The sequence below is a fragment of the Xenopus tropicalis genome, chromosome 3 (genome assembly GCF_000004195.4).
Source record: "Xenopus tropicalis strain Nigerian chromosome 3, UCB_Xtro_10.0, whole genome shotgun sequence".
NCBI classification, from domain to species: domain Eukaryota; kingdom Metazoa; phylum Chordata; class Amphibia; order Anura; family Pipidae; genus Xenopus; species Xenopus tropicalis.
In genome coordinates this window covers 139,315,224-139,342,242 of record NC_030679.2, presented here as the reverse complement: position 1 = coordinate 139,342,242, position 27,019 = coordinate 139,315,224, and the positions used below count along the sequence as shown (strand labels likewise).

Genomic DNA, 27,019 nt, shown 5'->3' with positions numbered 1-27,019 from the left:
AAGGGCAAGGAAAGGAAATCACTGTTTTTTCTATGTAAACCCCATTCTCCCTGCTAATAGCACTGATACACATGGCTGGGAGCTGCCATATCGTTTGCCTAGGACAGTGCAGTATTACAGAATATCCATACACTGTATATTGGTACCCATAGGTGGGAGCTGCTTGCTTTGCCTGAGGCCCCCGCTATAGTTTCTGTTAGATCCGTGGCCCTTCCATTTACTGAAAATAAACGCCTAATTACAGCTTTGGTTCCTTTCCCTTTGTGCTGGAATATATAGAGGTTATTTTCCCAGCCATAGCCCCAGGGCTGCAGCTCTGCACCGAGCGGCCAAGGTCTGATTGTGCTGGGAGAAAGCCAAGGTCAGTGATAGTCCAAGGGCGCCCAACCCAGGTACAGATCTGTGATACCGGCTCTCCCCTGCCCCGTACTGAATTAGCCGCAGCATTTAAAGGGCAACTAAACCCACACCTGTTGTAACTGCCCTCAGTGTAGCCCTGGCTCTGCTTACAAGGGCACCCCACTGAGTTAGAGAGCCCGGGGGGGACAGGCCATAGTGCTTAGCTTCCCTTCCAAGGCTAGAGCATTGTATTGCCAGACATGGTGCCCTCTAGTGGCCATACATAGATTGCAGTCTCCTATAGAGACTTCACTAGACAGACACCAAACTGGCATCACAGGAATAAGGAAATACTATATATAAGGAAATACTGTAAATAAGGAAATACTATATATAAGGAAATACTGTAAATAAGGAAATACTATATATAAGGAAATACTATATATAAGGAAATACAATATATAAGGAAATACTATATATAAGGATAAGGAATGGAAGCTGCAGTTATAGAGAGAGAGACGCAAAGCTGATTGGTTAAATAAAGCCTGATTAATATTACCATGCACGAGGTAGCCGCAAGTGATGGCAACGTTCATTTTCACCCAAAATGGATCACCCCTAAAATAAGAAAAGCTCCATTAAAATGGGGTGCATGTAGGAAGAAAGAATACGGGGGGGGGGGGGGCAGGGTTAGGGGAGCAGGGACAGAAGCTGCTGTATTTGGGAAAAGCATGCTGGGTAAGGGGTAAGAATAGGCAGGCAGAACACAATGGCAGGGAGGGGGTAGGAGAGAAAGGGGGGCAGAGGGTAGTAGAAATATAAAGGTGGGACTAAAGCGACACAAGCAGATGGGGGCGCTGTATGGGAGGCAAAACAGTACCCCCTGAATAGAGGGGGGAGCAACGAAGCCACAAGCACAAACGGGGTCAGAACAATGTCCCATAATAACATAGGATCTCCCAATGGCCCCAAACCCTAGTGACCCCTTCTTAGGAGAATTCCCATTAGCCACTATTCCCACCATAGGCCTATATATAAGCACCCACTGCATTTGGCACTGTCTGTATCTAACTGCTGGGAGAGTGGGCCTGGGGTGTCTCTGGTGGGACCCAGGAGAGCCAGTCCGACACTGGGCACAAAGAGTTAATCAGCGAGAGTAGGAGGGGCAGAATAAGGAGAGGCAGGGGCAGAATAAGGGGAGGCAGGGGCAGAGTAAGGAGAGGCAGGGGCAGAATAAGGGGAGGCAGGGGCAGAGTAAGGAGAGGCAGGGGCAGAATAAGGGGAGGCAGGGGCAGAATAAGGGGAGGCAGGGGCAGAATAAGGAGAGGCAGGGGCAGAATAATGAGAGGCAGGGGCAGAATGAGGAGAGGCAGGGGCAGAATAAGGGGAGGCAGGGGCAGAATAAGGGGAGGCAGGGGCAGAATAAGGAGAGGCAGGGGCAGAATAAGGAGAGGCAGGGGCAGAATAAGGGGAGGCAGGGGCAGAATAAGGGGAGGCAGGGGCAGAATAAGGAGAGGCAGGGGCAGAATAAGGAGAGGCAGGGGCAGAATAAGGAGAGGCTGGGGCAGAATAAGGAGAGGCAGGGGCAGAATAATGAGAGGCAGGGGCAGAATGAGGAGAGGCAGGGGCAGAATGAGGAGAGGCAGGGGCAGAATGAGGAGAGGCAGGGGCAGAATAAGGGGAGGCAGGGGCAGAATAAGGAGAGGCAGGGGCAGAATGAGGAGAGGCAGGGGCAGAATAAGGGGAGGCAGGGGCAGAATAAGGGGAGGCAGGGGCAGAATAAGGGGAGGCAGGGGCAGAATAAGGGGAGGCAGGGGCAGAATAAGGAGAGGCAGGGGCAGAATAAGGAGAGGCAGGGGCAGAATAATGAGAGGCAGGGGCAGAATGAGGAGAGACGGGCAGAATGAGGAGAGGCAGGGGCAGAATAAGGAGAGGCAGGGGCAGAATGAGGAGAGACAGGGGCAGAATAAGGAGAGACAGGGGCAGAATGAGGAGAGACAGGGGCAGAATGAGGAGAGACAGGGGCAGAATGAGGAGAGGCAGGGGCAGAATAAGGAGAGGCAGGGGCAGAATAATGAGAGGCAGGGGCAGAATGAGGAGAGACAGGGGCAAAATAATGAGAGGCAGGGGCAGAATAAGGAGAGACAGGGGCAGAATAAGGAGAGACAGGGGCAGAATGAGGAGAGGCAGGGGCAGAATGAGGAGAGGCAGGGGCAGAATGAGGAGAGACAGGGGCAGAATGAGGAGAGACAGGGGCAGAATGAGGAGAGGCAGGGGCAGAATAAGGAGAGGCAGGGGCAGAATGAGGAGAGACAGGGGCAGAATGAGGAGAGACAGGGGCAGAATGAGGAGAGGCAGGGGCAGAATAAGGAGAGGCAGGGGCAGAATAATGAGAGGCAGGGGCAGAATGAGGAGAGACAGGGGCAAAATAATGAGAGGCAGGGGCAGAATAAGGAGAGACAGGGGCAGAATAAGGAGAGACAGGGGCAGAATGAGGAGAGGCAGGGGCAGAATGAGGAGAGGCAGGGGCAGAATGAGGAGAGGCAGGGGCAGAATGAGGAGAGACAGGGGCAGAATGAGGAGAGGCAGGGGCAGAATGAGGAGAGGCAGGGGCAGAATAAGGAGAGACAGGGGCAGAATGAGGAGAGGCAGGGGCAGAATGAGGAGAGGCAGGGGCAGAATAAGGAGAGGCAGGGGCAGAATGAGGAGAGACAGGGGCAGAATGAGGAGAGGCAGGGGCAGAATGAGGAGAGGCAGGGGCAGAATAAGGAGAGACAGGGGCAGAATGAGGAGAGGCAGGGGCAGAATGAGGAGAGGCAGGGGCAGAATAAGGAGAGGCAGGGGCAGAATGAGGAGAGGCAGGGGCAGAATAAGGAGAGACAGGGGCAGAATGAGGAGAGGCAGGGGCAGAATGAGGAGAGGCAGGGGCAGAGTAAGGAGAGGCAGGGGCAGAATAAGAATAAGCAAAGAGACTATGGGGGTGAAACAGAGAGAGTGCCCTGCTGGTGGCAGGGGAGGGTTTGTAGGAAGTTAATCTGGGATTTCTGGGTCTGGGGGTTAAGGGGCCGTCAGGCTGGGACTGGGGAGAAGGATTAACCCTCTGCAAAAACAATGGCTCTTATTATGTTCTGAATAAAGGGAAGTCTTTATATGCAGTCAGCTGGGCCTGTATGTGCCGCACTGAGGGACAGGGCTGAGAGAAGCTTACTATGCACAGTCCTGTGTGTACTGGCACTACTACTCACTACTACTCACAACTACTCACTACTACTCACTACTACTCACTACTCACTCACTACTACTCACTGAGTAACACCCAGGCGAGAGCGGATAGGAATAGTAACCTTGTTATGGGCCCAGCCTGAAGGCCAGTTATGGGGGGAGATTTGGGGTGAGTGCTTATTTGTGCCCTGGGTACCCCTGGAACTATAGCAGGGTGACTGTTACCCCAATGTTTCTATATATCTGTAACCTTGTTATGGGCTAAGGGGGCCCAGCCTGAAGGCCAGTTAGGGGGGGATTTGGGGTGAGTGCTTATTTGTGCCCTGGGTACCCCTGGAACTATAGCGGGGTGACTGTTACCCCAATGTTTCTATATATCTGTAACCTTGTTATGGGCTAAGGGGGCCCAGCCTGAAGGCCAGTTAGGGGGGGATTTGGGGTGAGTGCTTATTTGTGCCCTGGGTACCCCTGGAACTATAGCAGGGTGACTGTTACCCCAATGTTTCTATATATCTGTAACCTTGTTATGGGCTAAGGGGGCCCAGCCTGAAGGCCAGTTAGGGGGGATTTGGGGTGAGTGCTTATTTGTACCCTGGGTACCCCTGGAACTATAGCAGGGTGCTCCACCTATATTAAAGTTTGGATATTTGCAATTTGCTTTAATTTAAAAAAATTGATCATTTTCAGAATAGCTACCAGTAAAGTTTGTGCTGCATAAAGTCTCGCTGCTGTGCGTGGCCCTTCATTTACCTGATTTAACCCCCTGGGTTTGGGCAGAGAAGAGACACCTAGAGCTCTATGCAGCACTGCCGTTACAGGTAGGCCACAAAAAGTGGGCGTGTCTAAAATTTTCGGCAGCGTGCTATGCACCCACAAATCCTGCCTCTCCTGGGACCCCCAACCACAAATGCCTTCTGCTGCCCCCTACACTTAGTACATAGAAACAGCACAACTGTGCGAGGAAGGTGGGTATAAAGTTGGAAGCAATAATTCACAATGAGAAGGAGGCAAAAGAGAGAAACCTTATTGGGCACTGGGAATCAGAAACCAATCAAGGGAGGTGTAGGGATCACATGGGGGCAAGAGTCTCACCATATGGGGTCAGCATTCACAGCTTCATCATACGCCAGAATATACAGGCACCCAGATCCAACGACTAGCGCGTGGGTTGTGGAAACACATCTATAACAGAGAATGCACATAGGGAGTTACAGGGGCAATAAGGCACTCAGGGGTGGGGTTACTGGAATAAGGAGTTACAGGGACAATAAGGCACTCAGGGGTGGGGTTACTGGAATAAGGAGTTACAGGGACAATAAGGCACTCAGGGGCGGGGTTACTGGAATAAGGAGTTACAGGGACAATAAGGCACTCAGGGGCGGGGTTACTGGAATAAGGAGTTACAGGGACAATAAGGCACTCAGGGGCGGGGTTACTGGAATAAGGAGTTACAGGGGCAATAAGGCACTCAGGGGCGGGGTTACTGGAATAAGGAGTTACAGGGGCAATAAGGCACTCAGGGGCGGGGTTACCGGAATAAGGAGTTACAGGGACAATAAGGCACTCAGGGGCGGGGTTACGGGAATAAGGAGTTACAGGGACAATAAGGCACTCAGGGGCGGGGTTACTGGAATAAAGAGTTATAGGGACAATAAGGCACTCAGGGGCGGGGTTACTGGAATAAGGAGTTACAGGGACAATAAGGCACTCAGGGGCGGGGTTACTGGAATAAGGAGTTACAGGGACAATAAGGCACTCAGGGGCGGGGTTACTGGAATAAGGAGTTACAGGGACAATAAGGCACTCAGGGGCGGGGTTACTGGAATAAGGAGTTATAGGGGCAATAAGGCACTCAGGGGCGGGGTTACCGGAATAAGGAGTTACAGGGACAATAAGGCACTCAGGGGCGGGGTTACTGGAATAAGGAGTTACAGAGACAATAAGGCACTCAGGGGCGGGGTTACTGGAATAAGGAGTTACAGGGACAATAAGGCACTCAGGGGCGGGGTTACTGGAATAAGGAGTTACAGAGACAATAAGGCACTCAGGGGCGGGGTTACTGGAATAAGGAGTTACAGGGACAATAAGGCACTCAGGGGCGGGGTTACTGGAATAAGGAGTTACAGGGACAATAAGGCACTCAGGGGCGGGGTTACTGGAATAAGGAGTTACAGGGACAATAAGGCACTCAGGGGTGGGGTTACCGGAATAAGGAGTTACAGGGACAATAAGGCACTCAGGGGCGGGGTTACTGGAATAAGGAGTTACAGGGGCAATAAGGCACTCAGGGGCGGGGTTACTGGAATAAGGAGTTACAGGGGCAATAAGGCACTCAGGGGCGGGGTTACTGGAATAAGGAGTTACAGGGACAATAAGGCACTCAGGGGCGGGGTTACTGGAATAAGGAGTTACAGGGGCAATAAGGCGCTCAGGGGGGGGGTTACCTTGAGTCCCACTCACACTGCTTGCCAAAGCTGAGCTGTCTGTAGGTACTGGAGTATTTTGTAAAGGTTCGGGGGCTGATTATTGAGAAGAGCAGTTGGAATCCCAGGAAGCTGCCGGTTACCACACAGTAACTGATAAATACACTGTCATCCATTGTGATATTTTTCAAGCTTCACAGGTTTTTAGGTAGAGATGTTCTGCAATGATGGAATGAAAGCAGTTAATAAATGTATCAAGGAATATGAGCATACAGATCTCTGGCCGTTACTTTACTCCTAATATTCCTAGCTATGGCTTGCACCATCAGTACAAGTAATTTTGTGTTACTGTCAAAATATGGGCAAGATTAGGGTTACCGCCATAACCCATTAAAATAGGCATATATAAAAATATGTTTGCCAACTTACCCCTTGGTTGAACATAGAGCTTACACTCTAATACAGAGGGACACAGATACAATACAGGGAGAGGGAACCATTGGGAGAAGGGAATCCTGCCCTGCAGAGCTTACACTCTAATATACAGAGGGACACAGATACAATACAGGGAGAGGGAACCATTGGGAGAAGGGAATCCTGCCCTGCAGAGCTTACACTCTAATATACAGAGGGACACAGATACAATACAGGGAGAGGGAACCATTGGGAGAAGGGAATCCTGCCCTGCAGAGCTTACACTCTAATATACAGAGGGACACAGATACAATACAGGGAGAGGGAACCATTGGGGGAAGGGAATCCTGCCCTGCAGAGCTTACACTCTAATATACAGAGGGGCACAGATACAATACAGGGAGAGGGAACCATTGGGGGAAGGGAATCCTGCCCTGCAGAGCTTACACTCTAATATACAGAGGGACACAGATACAATACAGGGAGAGGGAACCATTGGGAGAAGGGAATCCTGCCCTGCAGAGCTTACACTCTAATATACAGAGGGGCACAGATACAATACAGGGAGAGGGAACCATTGGGGGAAGGGAATCCTGCCCTGCAGAGCTTACACTCTAATATACAGAGGGACACAGATACAATACAGGGAGAGGGAACCATTGGGAGAAGGGAATCCTGCCCTGCAGAGCTTACACTCTAATATACAGAGGGGCACAGATACAATACAGGGAGAGGGAACCATTGGGGGAAGGGAATCCTGCCCTGCAGAGCTTACACTCTAATATACAGAGGGACACAGATACAATACAGGGAGAGGGAACCATTGGGAGAAGGGAATCCTGCCCTGCAGAGCTTACACTCTAATATACAGAGGGACACAGATACAATACAGGGAGAGGGAACCATTGGGAGAAGGGAATCCTGCCCTGCAGAGCTTACACTCTAATATACAGAGAAACACAGATACAATACAGGGAGAGGGAACCATTGGGAGAAGGGAATCCTGTCCTGCAGAGCTTACACTCTAATATACAGAGGGACACAGATACAATACAGGGAGAGGGAACCATTAGGAGGAGGAAGTCCTGAGCTACAGAACTTACACTCTGATATACAGAAGTAAGATAGGAAAGAATCATTAGAAGGTGCAGATCTAGAGGAAACTGCAGACAAGGCAAGTAAATAATACAATATTACTTTGCAAACTGCACATTACACACACACACACATTATATAAATAAACACAGAACCATGCAAACACACATTTATAAAGAACATACGTTAATGGAATGTCGCATTTCCCAGAGCTGTTGCCGTGCAAATGTGTAGTATTGTGCTGTACTTTGAGCAGCAGGGTCATTAATATTTCATCCGCCTTCTTTCCTTGACCTATGTACATGGTAAATAAATCCACTGAACTAGGGTCACACAGATAAGGATACGGCACTGTAACTCCTTATTCCAGTAACCCCGCCCCTGAGTGCCTTATTGTCCCTGTAACTCCTTATTCCAGTAACCCCACCCCTGAGTGCCTTATTGTCCCTGTAACTCCTTATTCCAGTAACCCCGCCCCTGAGTGCCTTATTGTCCCTGTAACTCCTTATTCCAGTAACCCCGCCCCTGAGTGCCTTATTGTCCCTGTAACTCCTTATTCCAGTAACCCCGCCCCTGAGTGCCTTATTGTCCCTGTAACTCCTTATTCCAGTAACCCCGCCCCTGAGTGCCTTATTGTCCCTGTAACTCCTTATTCCAGTAACCCCGCCCCTGAGTGCCTTATTGTCCCTGTAACTCCTTATTCCAGTAACCCCGCCCCTGAGTGCCTTATTGTCCCTGTAACTCCTTATTCCAGTAACCCCGCCCCTGAGTGCCTTATTGTCCCTGTAACTCCTTATTCCAGTAACCCCGCCCCTGCGTGCCTTATTGTCCCTGTAACTCCTTATTCCAGTAACCCCGCCCCTGAGTGCCTTATTGTCCCTGTAACTCCTTATTCCAGTAACCCCGCCCCTGAGTGCCTTATTGTCCCTGTAACTCCTTATTCCAGTAACCCCGCCCCTGAGTGCCTTATTGTCCCTGTAACTCCTTATTCCAGTAACCCCGCCCCTGCGTGCCTTATTGTCCCTGTAACTCCTTATTCCAGTAACCCCGCCCCTGAGCGCCTTATTGCCCCTGTAACTCCTTATTCCAGTAACCCCGCCCCTGAGCGCCTTATTGTCCCTGTAACTCCTTATTCCAGTAACTCCGCCCCTGAGTGCCTTATTGTCCCTGTAACTCCTTATTCCAGTAACCCCGCCCCTGAGTGCCTTATTGCCCCTGTAACTCCTTATTCCAGTAACCCCGCCCCTGAGTGCCTTATTGTCCCTGTAACTCCTTATTCCAGTAACCCCGCCCCTGCGTGCCTTATTGTCCCTGTAACTCCTTATTCCAGTAACCCCGCCCCTGAGTGCCTTATTGTCCCTGTAACTCCTTATTCCAGTAACCCCGCCCCTGAGTGCCTTATTGCCCCTGTAACTCCTTATTCCAGTAACCCCGCCCCTGAGTGCCTTATTGCCCCTGTAACTCCTTATTCCGGTAACCCCGCCCCTGAGTGCCTTATTGTCCCTGTAACTCCTTATTCCAGTAACCCTGCCCCTGAGTGCCTTATTGTCCCTGTAACTCCTTATTCCAGTAACCCTGCCCCTGAGTGCCTTATTGTCCCTGTAACTCCTTATTCCAGTAACCCCGCCCCTGAGTGCCTTATTGTCCCTGTAACTCCTTATTCCAGTAACCCCGCCCCTGAGTGCCTTATTGTCCCTGTAACTCCTTATTCCAGTAACCCCGCCCCTGAGTGCCTTATTGTCCCTGTAACTCCTTATTCCAGTAACCCCGCCCCTGAGTGCCTTATTGTCCCTGTAACTCCTTATTCCAGTAACCCCGCCCCTGAGTGCCTTATTGCCCCTGTAACTCCTTATTCCAGTAACCCCGCCCCTGAGTGCCTTATTGAACCTGTAACTCCTTATTCCAGTTACCCCGCCCCTGAGTGCCTTATTGTCCCTGTAACTCCTTATTCCGGTAACCCCGCCCCTGAGTGCCTTATTGTCCCTGTAACTCCTTATTCCAGTAACCCCGCCCCTGAGTGCCTTATTGCCCCTGTAACTCCTTATTCCAGTAACCCCGCCCCTGAGTGCCTTATTGCCCCTGTAACTCCTTATTCCAGTAACCCCGCCCCTGAGTGCCTTATTGCCCCTGTAACTCCTTATTCCGGTAACCCCGCCCCTGAGTGCCTTATTGTCCCTGTAACTCCTTATTCCAGTAACCCTGCCCCTGAGTGCCTTATTGTCCCTGTAACTCCTTATTCCAGTAACCCTGCCCCTGAGTGCCTTATTGTCCCTGTAACTCCTTATTCCAGTAACCCTGCCCTGAGTGCCTTATTGTCCCTGTAACTCCTTATTCCAGTAACCCTGCCCCTGAGTGCCTTATTGCCCCTGTAACTCCTTATTCCAGTAACCCCGCCCCTGAGTGCCTTATTGCCCCTGTAACTCCTTATTCCAGTAACCCCGCCCCTGAGTGCCTTATTGTCCCTGTAACTCCTTATTCCGGTAACCCCGCCCCTGAGTGCCTTATTGTCCCTGTAACTCCTTATTCCAGTAACCCCGCCCCTGAGTGCCTTATTGTCCCTGTAACTCCTTATTCCAGTAACCCCGCCCCTGAGTGCCTTATTGTCCCTGTAACTCCTTATTCCAGTAACCCCGCCCCTGAGTGCCTTATTGTCCCTGTAACTCCTTATTCCAGTAACCCCGCCCCTGAGTGCCTTATTGCCCCTGTAACTCCTTATTCCAGTAACCCTGCCCCTGAGTGCCTTATTGTCCCTGTAACTCCTTATTCCAGTAACCCCGCCCCTGAGTGCCTTATTGTCCCTGTAACTCCTTATTCCAGTAACCCCGCCCCTGAGTGCCTTATTGTCCCTGTAACTCCTTATTCCAGTAACCCCGCCCCTGAGTGCCTTATTGTCCCTGTAACTCCTTATTCCAGTAACCCCGCCCCTGAGTGCCTTATTGTCCCTGTAACTCCTTATTCCAGTAACCCCGCCCCTGAGTGCCTTATTGTCCCTGTAACTCCTTATTCCAGTAACCCCGCCCCTGAGTGCCTTATTGCCCCTGTAACTCCTTATTCCAGTAACCCCGCCCCTGAGTGCCTTATTGAACCTGTAACTCCTTATTCCAGTTACCCCGCCCCTGAGTGCCTTATTGTCCCTGTAACTCCTTATTCCAGTAACCCCGCCCCTGAGTGCCTTATTGTCCCTGTAACTCCTTATTCCAGTAACCCCGCCCCTGAGTGCCTTATTGTCCCTGTAACTCCTTATTCCTGTAACCCCGCCCCTGAGTGCCTTATTGTCCCTGTAACTCCTTATTCCAGTAACCCCGCCCCTGAGTGCCTTATTGTCCCTGTAACTCCTTATTCCAGTAACCCCGCCCCTGAGTGCCTTATTGCCCCTGTAACTCCTTATTCCATTAACCCCGCCCCTGAGCGCCTTATTGTCCCTGTAACTCCTTATTCCAGTAACCCCGCCCCTGAGCGCCTTATTGTCCCTGTAACTCCTTATTCCATTAACCCCGCCCCTGAGCGCCTTATTGTCCCTGTAACTCCTTATTCCAGTAACCCCGCCCCTGAGCGCCTTATTGCCCCTGTAACTCCTTATTCCAGTAACCCCGCCCCTGAGTGCCTTATTGTCCCTGTAACTCCTTATTCCAGTAACCCCGCCCCTGAGTGCCTTATTGTCCCTGTAACTCCTTATTCCAGTAACCCCGCCCCTGAGTGCCTTATTTTCCCTGTAACTCCTTATTCCAGTAACCCCGCCCCTGAGTGCCTTATTTTCCCTGTAACTCCTTATTCCAGTAACCCCGCCCCTGAGTGCCTTATTGCCCCTGTAACTCCTTATTCCAGTAACCCCGCCCCTGAGTGCCTTATTGAACCTGTAACTCCTTATTCCAGTAACCCCGCCCCTGAGTGCCTTATTGTCCCTGTAACTCCTTATTCCAGTAACCCCGCCCCTGAGTGCCTTATTGTCCCTGTAACTCCTTATTCCAGTAACCCTGCCCCTGAGTGCCTTATTGTCCCTGTAACTCCTTATTCCTGTAACCCCGCCCCTGAGTGCCTTATTTTCCCTGTAACTCCTTATTCCAGTAACCCCGCCCCTGAGTGCCTTATTGTCCCTGTAACTCCTTATTCCAGTAACCCTGCCCCTGAGTGCCTTATTGTCCCTGTAACTCCTTATTCCTGTAACCCCGCCCCTGAGTGCCTTATTTTCCCTGTAACTCCTTATTCCAGTAACCCCGCCCCTGAGTGCCTTATTGCCCCTGTAACTCCTTATTCCAGTAACCCCGCCCCTGAGTGCCTTATTGTCCCTGTAACTCCTTATTCCGGTAACCCCGCCCCTGAGTGCCTTATTGTCCCTGTAACTCCTTATTCCAGTAACCCCGCCCCTGAGTGCATTATTGTCCCTGTAACTCCTTATTCCGGTAACCCCGCCCCTGAGTGCCTTATTGTCCCTGTAACTCCTTATTCCAGTAACCCCGCCCCTGAGCGCCTAACACTAAGTACAAAGTGCCTTTTTTTTTACCCATGAGGCAATGCCCTTACCCGACATTTCAGTAAAATTGTACTTGCTAGAAAAATCGTGCTCAGTACGAGTTGCTTGTGATTTGAGAATGAGCTGGATCACATAGGCCCAGGTTGCAGCAAAGTCAGTACAGACATACAAGGACATGTGGCGTCAATAACCCCAGTTGCGGGAGATTGAGAATTAGATTGGAGAGAGTGGGAATGGCTGTAGGTGCAACTTGCAAAAGAACCCTGGAAATCACAAAACATAACTGTGCTCAATGGATATGGTAATTCCAGGGTTTACTTACTTCTATATTGTCACTGCAAAATTATGTTTTGTGCTCAGAGAATTCATGTTGTGCTAACAAAATACATTTTCTGACTACAAAATGATAAAATTAATTATATGACCATTCAGTGGACAAAAAGTGGTCAGCACAAAAATCCAGGCACGTTCCCCACCGGCTAATTGCCATTGGTGCTTAATAGAAAACCTTGAACAGCACCGCAATCCTTCATATATTAAATGAATTTATTGCCCACACAGGGCATTACAGCAACATTACATTACGTTTCAAGTAATAATTCTGTTTGTTTTCAGTTTCCATATTAGAAATGTATATTGTAACTACAAAGTCTTTTTGTAAGAGAATTAATTTTGTGCTAACAGAATTCATACTCTCAGTACAAAATGATTTTTGTGCTTAAATAATTAATTTTGTGACCATGGAGTGTAATAATGCTGTGAGCACTAATATAGTTAGGACTATAGAAGGCACATTTGGCGCCTCAGAGTTTGATGTTATTCATTAACCCTTTTTTTATTGTATGTTGTAACTAAAAAGTCATATCTTGTCACAGACAAGAAATATTCTGCTTAACAAGTGATTTTTTTTACTGAAAACATGAATTTGGTGACCATGGAGTGTAATAACGCTGTGAGTGCAAAACCAGTTAAGACAACAAAAGGCACAATTAGGGCCCAAAACACATTTTGTTGTTCTCTCTTGCCCAGTTTTTAAATTGTTTCCATTTAAGAAATGAATTTTGTGCTTTCAGAATTAATTTTGTGGTGACATAATTCATGTTGTAACTGATTGTTTTTCTCACACTTTATTTTGTGCAGACAAAATCACATTTCTGGCTACAAAATGACATTCCTGATAACAATATTCACCTAGTGTAATAATGCTGTGAGTACAAAAATAGTTTTTTTTTACTGACAATATACATTTTGTGACTTTGGATTATAATAAGAAAACAGAAATCAAATTTGGGGCCCTAATGTCAGGATTTTGCCCATTTTTCCATGTAAGGAAGAGAAAGTTATTCTTTCATTTTTCTATTTAACTTTAGACAACATGAAGAGAAAGGTTAAACATTGAGCCTCCACTGAATATTTATCATCACGCTGGAACAGACGGGACAAAGGTTTGTATGAACAGAAGGGGCCACAGATGTGATTGGTGAGGCTGGGTTTGGTGGCGCGGCCCCTACTGACCATACCGGAACCCATTGCCCTGCCCCAGAATAGGCTGACAGGGGAGGCAGCTCTTCTTCTAGAAAAGTACAAAAGCATATTCTTGCCCCTCACTTTATATAACTTATAGATAAAAAATGGCAGTTTTTACCCCCCCTCCCCCTTTTTTTTTCTTGTACTTGGCACCCTGCTCTGTGAGGACCATGGAGCCACTGGTGGCACTTTATACATATTGATTTTGTGCTGTTCCACTCCAGCTCCCTGCATTCCCAGGGGAGATATGTCTGGCTAAATATAGACTTATTTTGGACTATGTCCCCTATGGACTCTGTGCTAATGGCTTTCCAGATAATAATGTACTTGTGCGGCTGAACCCTTTCCCTCCAGGAACGATAAATTCTATAGGGCGATGCAGGGCCTCTGGTTTTAGTTAGGGCTAAAAAGCACCTCTAAAATGGACACCTGTATTGTTAATTGTACAAATGACTAGGGGGCGTGTCCTAATGGGGATTGGCTGGCCTTCTACAGTGCCAAGTGCTGAATGCTAAAGGCTGTCCTGAAGCAACCTGGGAAAGCAGCCAGCAGGGAGGAGAATGATTGGCCGTTGCTCGCAACGGCCAACGGAAATAAATATGAATGTATTTTTTGTTACACAGACGCACCTGAATCTACAGGTGGAAACCATGAGAGTCTGTCTGTGTGCTCACTGGGACCAGTTCCAAGTCCCTAACCTGCTCCATTGTAAAGTGAAGGATTCTGGGAATATGTGCGCTGCCTACTACAGAAAGTAGAATATAACACTTTACAATGAAACAAGGGGAGGGAGGGCCTTCCTGACACTGTGAGCCAACTGGGGGCGGTACTGGTTCTCACGAGTAAGATGGCTTCCTTTCAATCTGGCAGGTCTGTGTAAAAACATACTCTAACCCCAACTGAGTGCGCTCACGTCAAAAAGGGGGTATAATTGCCATTATAGCTTTGCTTGAATACGCCTGAAAACGCCTGAAAATATGGGTGCTAAATGGGAATTTTTTAGCAGACACATTTGTAAATGGCGGAACTACCAGGGGCAGAACTACCAGGGGCGGGGCAGCGTTTATGAACACCAGGAAGCCTTCAGCACAGTGGCTGGTATGATAGTGTTATGAAGAAGACAACTGGGTAGAAATGTAGATGGGGGACATAAGACATTGGTTACCACACAAGGCAACTTAGTTGGACAACTGGGTTTTCTATGGACAAATTACATTTTGTTCTGTCATTAAAGAATAGACTTAATGTTGTTCTTTCCTTACCGGAGTTTTATTATAGGAACAGCAAAGAATTTAGGGGGCGACAAGGAAGCTCTGATCCTGTGTGTAATGTATGAACAGATGTTTATTGTACTAGTTATCAGCTCTTACACTGCTAATATAATCCATTGAAACAGCAGCGCCACCTGCTGGTCATTTGGGCCAACTGTCTGCAGTCGGCTACAGACTAATTTAGTGAGACAAGGAAAGTCTTGTGATGTTGTGCTGCTCAGGGCCGGATTTGTGGAGAGGCCACAAGGGCCCGGGACTAGGGCAGCACAAATTTAGGGGACTGGGACTAGGATGTGCAGGAAACTTCAATGCTTCCTTTCCCCAGTGCTCCATATGTGCAATGCTTAGGGTAAGGGGGGGGGGGGGAATGAGGGCGGTCTCTGGGCGGCTTTGCAAGAAATCCGGCGCTGGTGCTGCTTAGAAAAGGGGTTAGTGAGTAGAGAAGAGTCAGCTGACGTTTCATTGGTCAGTTCTAAGCAGAGTAACATCTGTAGCCAGATGGCCAAAATGACCAGCAGGTGGCGGTGTTGTTTCAGATTCTTTATAATTGTAGTTTAAAAACTGCTAACATCTTAACAAGGGGAATTCAAAAATGTAAATTGAAAAAAATGCACAGAAAGGCAACCATACATTGATTTGTTTTGAGGATTAACATTTCCTTTTAGCAAATTAACAAATTATCAACAGCAATACAGGCGCCACAACTCAGGATTCAGTAGCAGCGCCAGATGCAGCGCAGTAATGAAACCAAAGTCATATGGGCCCCTCGCTCCAACCCCCAGTCCTCTTACCAGCCTGGCGCCCCTCCTTATAGTACAGAGGAACTCATTAGGCCCTATGGGGGGGGGCAGCCCTTACATTACCTACAACCCCCTGGTAGTTCTGCAACTGATACAGCAGCCCCTAGGTTACTCATACTTGGGGTACACAATCAGTCATATGGAACACCCACCTAGGGGCACCCCATCTACCCAAACCTCAAGAAACAATGCTCTGGTGAAGTATTAACCCATGCCCTCCTACCCCAAACTCTGAATACACATCCATGCTCCTTCATGGGGGGATCCAACAAACAGTATTTGGTTACTCCCCTTCCCCCCCTAACTGGCCTTCAGGCTGGGCCTCCTTAGCTCATAACAAGGTTACAGATATATAGAAACATTGGGGTAACAGTCACCCTGCTATAGTTCCAGGGGTACCCAGGGCACAAATAAGCACTCACCCCAAATCCCCCCCTAACTGGCCTTCAGACTGGGCCCCCTTAGCCCATAACAAGGTTACAGATATATAGAAACATGTGGGTAACAGTCACCCCGCTATAGTTCCAGGGGTACCCAGGGCACAAATAAGCACTCACCCCAAATCCCCCCCTAACTGGCCTTCAGGCTGGGCCCCCTTAGCCCATAACAAGGTTACAGATATATAGAAACATTGGGGTAACAGTCACCCTGCTATAGTTCCAGGGGTACCCAGGGCACAAATAAGCACTCACCCCAAATCCCCCCCTAACTGGCCTTCAGGCTGGGCCCCCTTAGCCCATAACAAGGTTACAGATATATAGAAACATTGGGGTAACAGTCACCCTGCTATAGTTCCAGGGGTACCCAGGGCACAAATAAGCACTCACCCCAAATCCCCCCCTAACTGGCCTTCAGGCTGGGCCCCCTTAGCCCATAACAAGGTTACAGATATATAGAAACATTGGGGTAACAGTCACCCTGCTATAGTTCCAGGGGTACCCAGGGCACAAATAAGCACTCACCCCAAATCCCCCCCTAACTGGCCTTCAGGCTGGGCCCCCTTAGCCCATAACAAGGTTACAGATATATAGAAACATTGGGGTAACAGTCACCCTGCTATAGTTCCAGGGGTACCCAGGGCACAAAAAAGCACTCACCCCAAATCCCCCCCTAACTGGCCTTCAGGCTGGGCCCCCTTAGCCCATAACAAGGTTACAGATATATAGAAACATTGGGGTAACAGTCACCCCGCTATAGTTCCAGGGGTACCCAGGGCACAAATAAGCACTCACCCCAAATCCCCCCCTAACTGGCCTTCAGGCTGGGCCCCCTTAGCCCATAACAAGGTTACAGATATATAGAAACATTGGGGTAACAGTCACCCTGCTTTAGTTCCAGGGGTACCCAGGGTACAAATAAGCACTCACCCCAAATCCCCCCCTAACTGGCCTTCAGGCTGGGCTCCCTTAGCCCATAACAAGGTTACAGATATATAGAAACATTGGGGTAACAGTCACCCCGCTATAGTTCCAGGGGTACCCAGGGCACAAATAAGCACTCACCCCAAATCCCCCCCTAACTGGCCTTCAGGCTGGGCCCCCTTAGCCCATAACAAGGTTACAGATATATAGAAACATTGGGGGTAACAGTCACCCCGCTATAGTTCCAGGGGTACCCAGGGCACAAATAAGCACTCACCCCAAATCCCCCCCTAACTGGCCTTCAGGCTGGGCCCCCTTAGCCCATAACAAGGTTACAGATATATAGAAACATTGGGGTAACAGTCACCCTGCTATAGTTCCAGGGGTACCCAGGGCACAAATAAGCACTCACCCCAAATCCCCCCCTAACTGGCCTTCAGGCTGGGCCCCCTTAGCCCATAACAAGGTTACAGATATATTGAAACATTGGGGTAACAGTCACCCTGCTATAGTTCCAGGGGTACCCAGGGCACAAATAAGCACTCACCCCAAATCCCCCCCTAACTGGCCTTCAGGCTGGGCCCCCTTAGCCCATAACAAGGTTACAGATATATAGAAACATTGGGGTAACAGTCACCCTGCTATAGTTCCAGGGGTACCCAGGGCACAAATAAGCACTCACCCCAAATCCCCCCCTAACTGGCCTTCAGGCTGGGCCCCCTTAGCTCAAACCCAGAAGGAAAATAAAGAGACAAAGGACAGAAGAGGAGCAGTAGCTTTGGCACCCAGCCACGTTCTATGCACAATAAGCAGAAAGAACCTCTGCTCCGGGAGCTGCCATTTCGCTATCAGGATGAGCCAATAATCTGAGGGGCCACGGGACAAAGTAAAGCACTCGTTGCATTTTTGTAATTCAGGATATTGGGGTTATTATTACCCCAGGCTCAGCTACAAGATACAGGTCAGATAAACCTCATGTATGTACATATTACCCTGTCTGCCATCTGCCGCTGATCTATTGGCCCAGCGGGTGTGCACCTACCCAACTGTACAAAGGAGAAAATATACAAGCTGTTAGAGGTGACTGACAGGTCTGGGGTGTCCATATGTACTCAAGGAAAACTATCAACCCCTGCAGGGGGTGTATGTACTGGCAAAAGCTACTTGTGCCCATATGGGCCCCATGGATATGGCAGTAATTCCAGGCACCATGGTTACCATGGATACAGCTGCAGGTGACTTGTGGCGACTAAATCAGACGCAAATACTGATATTAATACTGTGCGACAGAGGTGGCAATATCCTAATAATTAGCAGCAGTGACAGCAAACACCCCAGAACTGAAAGGTTCTCACTGGGTGTAAAATACTAATGAATTTAATAGTAACGTTACTCAACCATAAAAGTCTTAACTGGAACAGGGATTGGTTTGCAGAAGTGCAGTAACCCAGAGCAACCAATCAGCAATTACATGTGATCCTCCTACACCAGGTAAAATAATTAAAGCAAATTTATGAACTGTCACTTTATGAGTCTATGTTAATACATGAACCCTTGGAATCCTTATGTTTATTAGGTGTCATTAACTCTTTATTCCAGTAACCCCGCCCCTGAGTGCCTTATTGTCCCTGTAACTCCTTATTCCAGTAACCCCGCCCCTGAGTGCCTTATTGTCCCTGTAACTCCTTATTCCAGTAACCCCGCCCCTGAGTGCCTTATTGTCCCTGTAACTCCTTATTCCAGTAACCCCGCCCCTGAGTGCCTTATTGTCCCTGTAACTCCTTATTCCAGTTAGCCCCGCCCCTGAGTGCCTTATGGTCCCTCTAACTCCTTATTCCAGTAACCCCGCCCCTGAGTGCCTTATTGTCCCTGTAAATCCTTATACCAGTAACCCCGCCCCTGAGTGCCTTATTGTCCCTGTAACTCCTTATTCCAGTAACCCCGCCCCTGAGTGCCTTATTGTCCCTGTAACTCCTTATTCCAGTAACCCCGCCCCTGAGTGCCTTATTGTCCCTGTAACTCCTTATTCCAGTAACCCCGCCCCTGAGTGCCTTATTGTCCCTGTAACTCCTTATTCCAGTTAGCCCCGCCCCTGAGTGCCTTATGGTCCCTCTAACTCCTTATTCCAGTAACCCCGCCCCTGAGTGCCTTATTGTCCCTGTAAATCCTTATACCAGTAACCCCGCCCCTGAGTGCCTTATTGTCCCTGTAACTCCTTATTCCAGTAACCCCGCCCCTGAGTGCCTTATTGTCCCTGTAACTCCTTATTCCAGTAACCCCGCCCCTGAGTGCCTTATTGCCCCTGTAACTCCTTATTCCAGTAACCCCGCCCCTGAGTGCCTTATTGCCCCTGTAACTCCTTATTCCAGTAACCCCGCCCCTGAGTGCCTTATTGTCCCTGTAACTCCTTATTCCAGTAACCCCGCCCCTGAGTGCCTTATTGCCCCTGTAACCCCTTATTCCAGTAACCCCGCCCCTGAGTGCCTTATTGCCCCTGTAACTCCTTATTCCAGTAACCCCGCCCCTGAGTGCCTTATTGTCCCTGTAACTCCTTATTCCAGTAACCCCGCCCCTGAGTGCCTTATTGTCCCTGTAACTCCTTATTCCAGTAACCCCGCCCCTGAGTGCCTTATTGCCCCTGTAACTCCTTATTCCAGTAACCCCGCCCCTGAGTGCCTTATTGTCCCTGTAACTCCTTATTCCAGTAACCCCGCCCCTGAGTGCCTTATTGTCCCTGTAACTCCTTATTCCAGTAACCCCGCCCCTGAGTGCCTTATTGTACCTGTAACTCCTTATTCCAGTAACCCCGCCCCTGAGTGCCTTATTGTCCCTGTAACGCCTTATTCCAGTAACCCCGCCCCTGAGTTCCTTGTCCCTGTAACTCCTTATTCCAGTAACCCCACCCTGAGTGCCTTATTGTCCCTGTAACTCCTTATTCCAGTAACCCCGCCCCTGAGTGCCTTATTGTCCCTGTAACTCCTTATTCCAGTAACCCGCCCCTGAGTGCCTTATTGTCCCTGTAACTCCTTATTCCAGTAACCCCGCCCCTGAGTGCCTTATTGTCCCTGTAACTCCTTATTCCAGTAACCCCACCCCTGAGTGCCTTATTGTCCCTGTAACTCCTTATTCCAGTAACCCCGCCCCTGAGTGCCTTATTGTCCCTGTAACTCCTTATTCCAGTAACCCCACCCCTGAGTGCCTTATTGTCCCTGTAACTCCTTATTCCAGTAACCCCGCCCCTGAGTGCCTTATTGTCCCTGTAACTCCTTATTCCAGTAACCCCACCCCTGAGTGCCTTATTGTCCCTGTAACTCCTTATTCCAGTAACCCCGCCCCTGAGTGCCTTATTGTCCCTGTAACTCCTTATTCCAGTAACCCCACCCCTGAGTGCCTTATTGTCCCTGTAACTCCTTATTCCAGTAACCCCGTCCCTGAGTGCCTTATTGTCCCTGTAACGCCTTATTCCAGTAACCCCACCCCTGAGTGCCTTATTGTCCCTGTAACTCCTTATTCCAGTAACCCCGCCCCTGAGTGCCTTATTGTCCCTGTAACTCCTTATTCCAGTAACCCTGCCCCTGAGTGCCTTATTGTCCCTGTAACTCCTTATTCCAGTAACCCCACCCCTGAGTGCCTTATTGTAACTCCCCATTCCAGTAACCCCGCCCCTGAGTGCCTTATTGTCCCTGTAACTCCTTATTCCAGTAACCCCGCCCCTGAGTGACTTATTGTCCCTGTAACTCCTTATTCCAGTAACCCCACCCCTGAGTGCCTTATTGTAACTCCCCATTCCAGTAACCCCGCCCCTGAGTGCCTTATTGTCCCTGTAACTCCTTATTCCAGTAACCCCACCCCTGAGTGCCTTATTGTAACTCCCCATTCCAGTAACCCCGCCCCTGAGTTCCTTGTCCCTGTAACTCCTTATTCCAGTAACCCCGCCCCTGAGTTCCTTGTCCCTGTAACTCCTTATTCCAGTAACCCCACCCCTGAGTGCCTTATTGTCCCTGTAACTCCTTATTCCAGTAACCCCGCCCCTGAGTGCCTTATTGTCCCTGTAACTCCTTATTCCAGTAACCCCACCCCTGAGTGCCTTATTGTAACTCCCCATTCCAGTAACCCCGCCCCTGAGTGCCTTATTGTCCCTGTAACTCCTTATTCCAGTAACCCCGCCCCTGAGTGCCTTATTGTCCCTGTAACTCCTTATTCCAGTAACCCCACCCCTGAGTGCCTTATTGTAACTCCCCATTCCAGTAACCCCGCCCCTGAGTGCCTTATTGTCCCTGTAACTCCTTATTCCAGTAACCCCGCCCCTGAGTGCCTTATTGTCCCTGTAACTCCTTATTCCAGTAACCCCACCCCTGAGTGCCTTATTGTAACTCCCCATTCCAGTAACCCCGCCCCTGAGTGCCTTATTGTCCCTGTAACTCCTTATTCCAGTAACCCCACCCCTGAGTGCCTTATTGTAACTCCCCATTCCAGTAACCCCGCCCCTGAGTTCCTTGTCCCTGTAACTCCTTATTCCAGTAACCCCGCCCCTGAGTTCCTTGTCCCTGTAACTCCTTATTCCAGTAACCCCACCCCTGAGTGCCTTATTGTCCCTGTAACTCCTTATTCCAGTAACCCCGCCCCTGAGTGCCTTATTGTCCCTGTAACTCCTTATTCCAGTAACCCCGCCCCTGAGTGCCTTATTGTCCCTGTAACTCCTTATTCCAGTAACCCCACCCCTGAGTGCCTTATTGTAACTCCCCATTCCAGTAACCCCGCCCCTGAGTGCCTTATTGTCCCTGTAACTCCTTATTCCAGTAACCCCGCCCCTGAGTGCCTTATTGTCCCTGTAACTCCTTATTCCAGTAACCCCACCCCTGAGTGCCTTATTGTAACTCCCCATTCCAGTAACCCCGCCCCTGAGTTCCTTGTCCCTTTAACTCCTTATTCCAGTAACCCCGCCCCTGAGTGCCTTATTGTCCCTGTAACTCCTTATTCCAGTAACCCCGCCCCTGAGTGCCTTATTGTCCCTGTAACTCCTTATTCCAGTAACCCCGCCCCTGAGTGCCTTATTGTCCCTGTAACTCCTTATTCCAGTAACCCCGCCCCTGAGTGCCTTATTGTCCCTGTAACTCCTTATTCCAGTAACCCCACCCCTGAGTGCCTTATTGTAACTCCCCATTCCAGTAACCCCGCCCCTGAGTGCCTTATTGTCCCTGTAACTCCTTATTCCAGTAACCCCGCCCCTGAGTGCCTTATTGTCCCTGTAACTCCTTATTCCAGAAACCCCGCCCCTGAGTGCCTTATTGTCCCTGTAACTCCTTATTCCAGTAACCCCACCCCTGAGTGCCTTATTGTAACTCCCCATTCCAGTAACCCCGCCCCTGAGTGCCTTATTGTCCCTGTAACTCCTTATTCCAGTAACCCCGCCCCTGAGTGCCTTATTGTCCCTGTAACTCCTTATTCCAGTAACCCCACCCCTGAGTGCCTTATTGTAACTCCCCATTCCAGTAACCCCGCCCCTGAGTGCCTTATTGTCTCTGTAACTCCTTATTCCAGTAACCCCACCCCTGAGTGCCTTATTGTAACTCCCCATTCCAGTAACCCCGCCCCTGAGTTCCTTGTCCCTGTAACTCCTTATTCCAGTAACCCCGCCCTGAGTTCCTTGTCCCTGTAACTCCTTATTCCAGTAACCCCACCCCTGAGTGCCTTATTGTCCCTGTAACTCCTTATTCCAGTAACCCCGCCCCTGAGTGCCTTATTGTCCCTGTAACTCCTTATTCCAGTAACCCCGCCCCTGAGTGCCTTATTGTCCCTGTAACTCCTTATTCCAGTAACCCCACCCCTGAGTGCCTTATTGTAACTCCCCATTCCAGTAACCCCGCCCCTGAGTGCCTTATTGTCCCTGTAACTCCTTATTCCAGTAACCCCGCCCCTGAGTGCCTTATTGTCCCTGTAACTCCTTATTCCAGTAACCCCACCCCTGAGTGCCTTATTGTAACTCCCCATTCCAGTAACCCCGCCCCTGAGTTCCTTGTCCCTTTAACTCCTTATTCCAGTAACCCCGCCCCTGAGTGCCTTATTGTCCCTGTAACTCCTTATTCCAGTAACCCCACCCCTGAGTGCCTTATTGTAACTCCCCATTCCAGTAACCCCGCCCCTGAGTTCCTTGTCCCTGTAACTCCTTATTCCAGTAACCCCGCCCCTGAGTGCCTTATTGTCCCTGTAACTCCTTATTCCAGTAACCCCACCCCTGAGTGCCTTATTGTCCCTGTAACTCCTTATTCCAGTAACCCCGCCCCTGAGTGCCTTACTAAGTAGCAGCTACTTGTCATGGCTACTAAATGCCAGAAATACCCTACCATAGACAATAATAAGAATTGAGAGAATTATCAGTAAATGATCAGCACTGTGTATGTTTGTAGCCATGACAAGTAGCTGCTACTGGAACATCTGCTCCACAATCATTCCATCTGCTTCCCTGCTCCCTACTGTCACATTGGGTGGGGGTCCCATCATGCCGTGGGGCTAGTTCAGGGACTGAGGGCCGGATGAATTCAACCCAATATCAACAAGTTCTTCAGAACAAGCATCAGTCAGAGAGTTGCAGTTCCGCAGGGGTTGGATATCCCAACAAGGCAATGAGCCTAAACACAGCTGGAACCTACAAAGGCATTAATGCACCTGTCTCATTCTGTTATGATACATATTGTATATTTTCTGTTAATCCAATATACTTTATGTCACTGCTGAAATACAACTGTTCCCATAAGGCAGGCTACTTTGAAAGCTCAGCCAATGGGAATCACAAGAGGGGTCCTAGACTTTTCCATATGTCTCTATGACACCGCAACTAATTGCGCATTGTTTGCGCTGCACCAATAGGTCACTGTGACTTTTTTAAAAAGTTGCCCTGTGTGTCTTTGCCCTTACACTGTGTGACAGTAGCGATCGGTGAGAGACACTATTGTTATGGTGCGAGTGAGAGAGTGCTGATGGGTCCGGGTTAGACAGCACATAAGTGTGAGTGGGAATAGTGTTACAAGCAGTGACAGACACACATTACACAGAAGCTGCCGGTGGAATATCAGGCTTGTATGAAACACGTTGGGTTCTGGTACCAGTAACTGAGCCCATATGGAACCCAGTACATAGAGAGGGTCTGCCTGTGGGATGCACAGAGTTCCATACACACAGATACATACACACACACAGATACACACACACAGATACATACAGATACACAGACACACAAAAATGAAATGGAAGAGATTGTGGAACGCGTTGCCCACACAGTGTATAGGCGAAAGCGTGGGGAATGCACAGAGTTCCATACACACAGATACATACAGACACACACACACAGATACAAACAGACACACACAGACACACAATAATGAAATGGAAGAGATTGTGGAACGCGTTGCCCACACAGCGTATAGGCGAAAGCGTGGGGAATGCACAGAGTTCCATACACACAGATACATACAGATACACACACACAGATACAAACAGACACACACAGATACACAATAATGAAATGGAGGAGCTTGTGGAACGCGTTGCCCACACAGTGTATAGGCGAAAGCGTGGGGAATGCACAGAGTTCCATACACACAGATACATACAGACACACACACACAGATACAAACAGACACACACAGACACACAATAATGAAATGGAAGAGATTGTGGAACGCGTTGCCCACACAGCGTATAGGCGAAAGCGTGGGGAATGCACAGAGTTCCATACACACAGATACATACAGATACACACACACAGATACAAACAGACACACACAGACACACAATAATGAAATGGAAGAGCTTGTGGAACGCGTTGCCCACACAGTGTATAGGCGAAAGCGTGGGGAATGCACAGAGTTCCATACACACAGATACATACATACAGATACACACACACAGATACACACAGACACACAATAATGAAATGGAAGAGCTTGTAGAACGCGTTGCCCACACAGTGTATAGGCGAAAGCGTGGGGAATGCACAGAGTTCCATACACACAGATACATACATACAGATACACACATACAGATACACACAGACACACAATAATGAAATGGAAGAGCTTGTGGAACGCGTTGCCCACACAGTGTATAGGCGAAAGCGTGGGGAATGCAGCGCTGACCCCCAGTGACCCCCCAGGCGCTACAGAGTGGCAGTTCAGAGACACATAATGAGATGCAGCTCAGGCAGGACCTGCTGGAACAAGTTCTACAGGGGAAGTGCTTGGGAGAGAGAGGGCTGTGTAGCAGTGATCTTACCCCACGCAGCAGCAGCAGTGCAGCTCCAGAGCAGAGGCAGTTGAGGTACTGCCCCATCCCCTCCTGGCTCCCTCTGCCCCAGCACAGGGGGGGTAAATCCTGCTACCCCTTTCCCTGCTCTTCAGCAACACGTCACCAGCTTAGCCATGGCCAAGCCTCCGCACAAACAGCAGTCCTGGAAACCCCACACCAACTTTGCACTCACACCCCTCCCACTGCCAAGTCCCCCCGCCCCTTTCTCACAGAGACCCCTCCCACACGCCCGTTTCACAATAGTTACATAATGGGAGCAAATAATGAATGCATTCTGTGAGCCGGGGGAACAAACGGGCATTCTGCTGGCTGCACAGAAAGAGCTACTTCAGGGCAGTCTGGCAGGAACCGCAGCTTTCTGTAGTGGGAAAGATAGCGCTTATATACGTTTCCCAGCTATGCTTATCTTAGTTAGCCAATAAAGGTATCACCTTCATACCACTTTTGTTATATTTTATTTCAGGGTTACCCTGTTACATTTTGGCTGCCTAGCACGGTACATTAGCTTTTCCTGCATATATGTTTTCCCAAATACACAGAAAATCTAAAATGTAAAGGGGTGTCCGCAGAATTGTTATTGTACAGATCATGCCAAAGCGTATCAAGTGAGGATTAAAGGGTTAATAAACCCACTGCTAGATTGTGAATATTACAGGTTATTCTGCTGTTTTCCAGGTAAAGGTGCTGCCATAGCGCTTCTTGTCAGAGAGCCCAGAGTTTCAATACCCGTTTGGAGGAAGGTCCCTGCTCCCAGAAGCTTGCAATCATTTCTAATGCGTTGCTATAATATTCTTTTAAACAAAGGTTCGGAAGAGAGGGGGGACAACGAGATAATCGAGCTCAGTTACAACTGCGACCGCAGGTCCTCATACGTCCATGCAGTTTCCCTCAACTCTGGGGCGTCCGTTCTGCCTCCTCTGCCCAATGGCTCTGTGACGACGGGACCCTGAAGATCGTCCCGACCCCCCCTTCCCCCTATGGAAATCCATGGCGTAGGATGGGGGCATTTTCTTTTTAATTAAAAAAAAGAAAATACATGCACCGAGGGGCCATCCCCCTATGGCTGCTGCCCTAGACTCCGACAGGGTCGGACCGGGCCGCTGGGCCACCAGGAAAAATCCCAGTGGGCCCCCCGTGGCCCAGATCCGACCCTTGCCGGCGCTCCCCCTGCCTGACCATTCCTCCCCTGACACGTTAAATTTATGCTCACTCAGGGGAGGATGTCAGGTGGGGGCCCTCGTGGGGGGGGTTAGGGGACCCCCAGTGGGGGCACCTGCAGGGCCCTGCACCCCCCAGTCCAACCCTCGGGTGCCCCATTATAAATATGGCCCTGGGCAGGGATCGGGTCTGGGGGTGCGCCAGATTTTTTCCCAGTGTCCCGCCGGCCCAGTCCAACCATAGAGGGGGGAGTTTTATACAACAATAGAAGAAGTAGACCCTGCAGACTGTCCCACTTCCCCGCCACTGTAGGTAACGCCAGTGTTGGCGGTAAATCCAGGGTTACCACTGCGGAACGGAAGGCAGAACGGGCCGAGAGGTGTACCTTTAATGAAAATGGTTGTAGGCACAACTCACTTTGGGAAAAAACCTAAGTCGCTTGCAGCCATAAATGAGCCCCATATTCTGCTGTGTTTCTCTTCCAGGGAGAAATTGTTGCAAAATTCTACGTTTCATGGAAATGCTAATTTTTTTAAAGCGACAAGTAGAAAAGGCTCCCTTACAAAACGGATCCGTTAGTAAATTCTCGGCATTCCGGCTCAGCAGTGTTTGTGTGTGACAGTAGCAGCGGCGG

The 27,019-nt window shown here is 49.5% G+C and overlaps 1 protein-coding gene across 1 annotated transcript in view; it reads right to left on the bottom strand.

Moving 5' to 3' along the window:
• The window catches only part of tlcd4.2 (TLC domain containing 4, gene 2), a 33,649-nt gene extending 8,396 nt beyond the window's left edge, over positions 1 to 25,253 (bottom strand). Inside the window, exons 1-4 of the mRNA NM_203851.1 lie at positions 25,195 to 25,253; positions 6,006 to 6,203; positions 4,654 to 4,743; positions 899 to 957 (exon numbers count right to left, since the gene is read on the bottom strand). Coding sequence (NP_989182.1) covers positions 899 to 957; positions 4,654 to 4,743; positions 6,006 to 6,160 — 304 coding nt within the window. The 5' untranslated portion in view covers positions 6,161 to 6,203; positions 25,195 to 25,253. The remainder of the gene's footprint in view (positions 1 to 898; positions 958 to 4,653; positions 4,744 to 6,005; positions 6,204 to 25,194) is intronic.
• Positions 25,254 to 27,019: the final 1,766 nt, after the last annotated feature.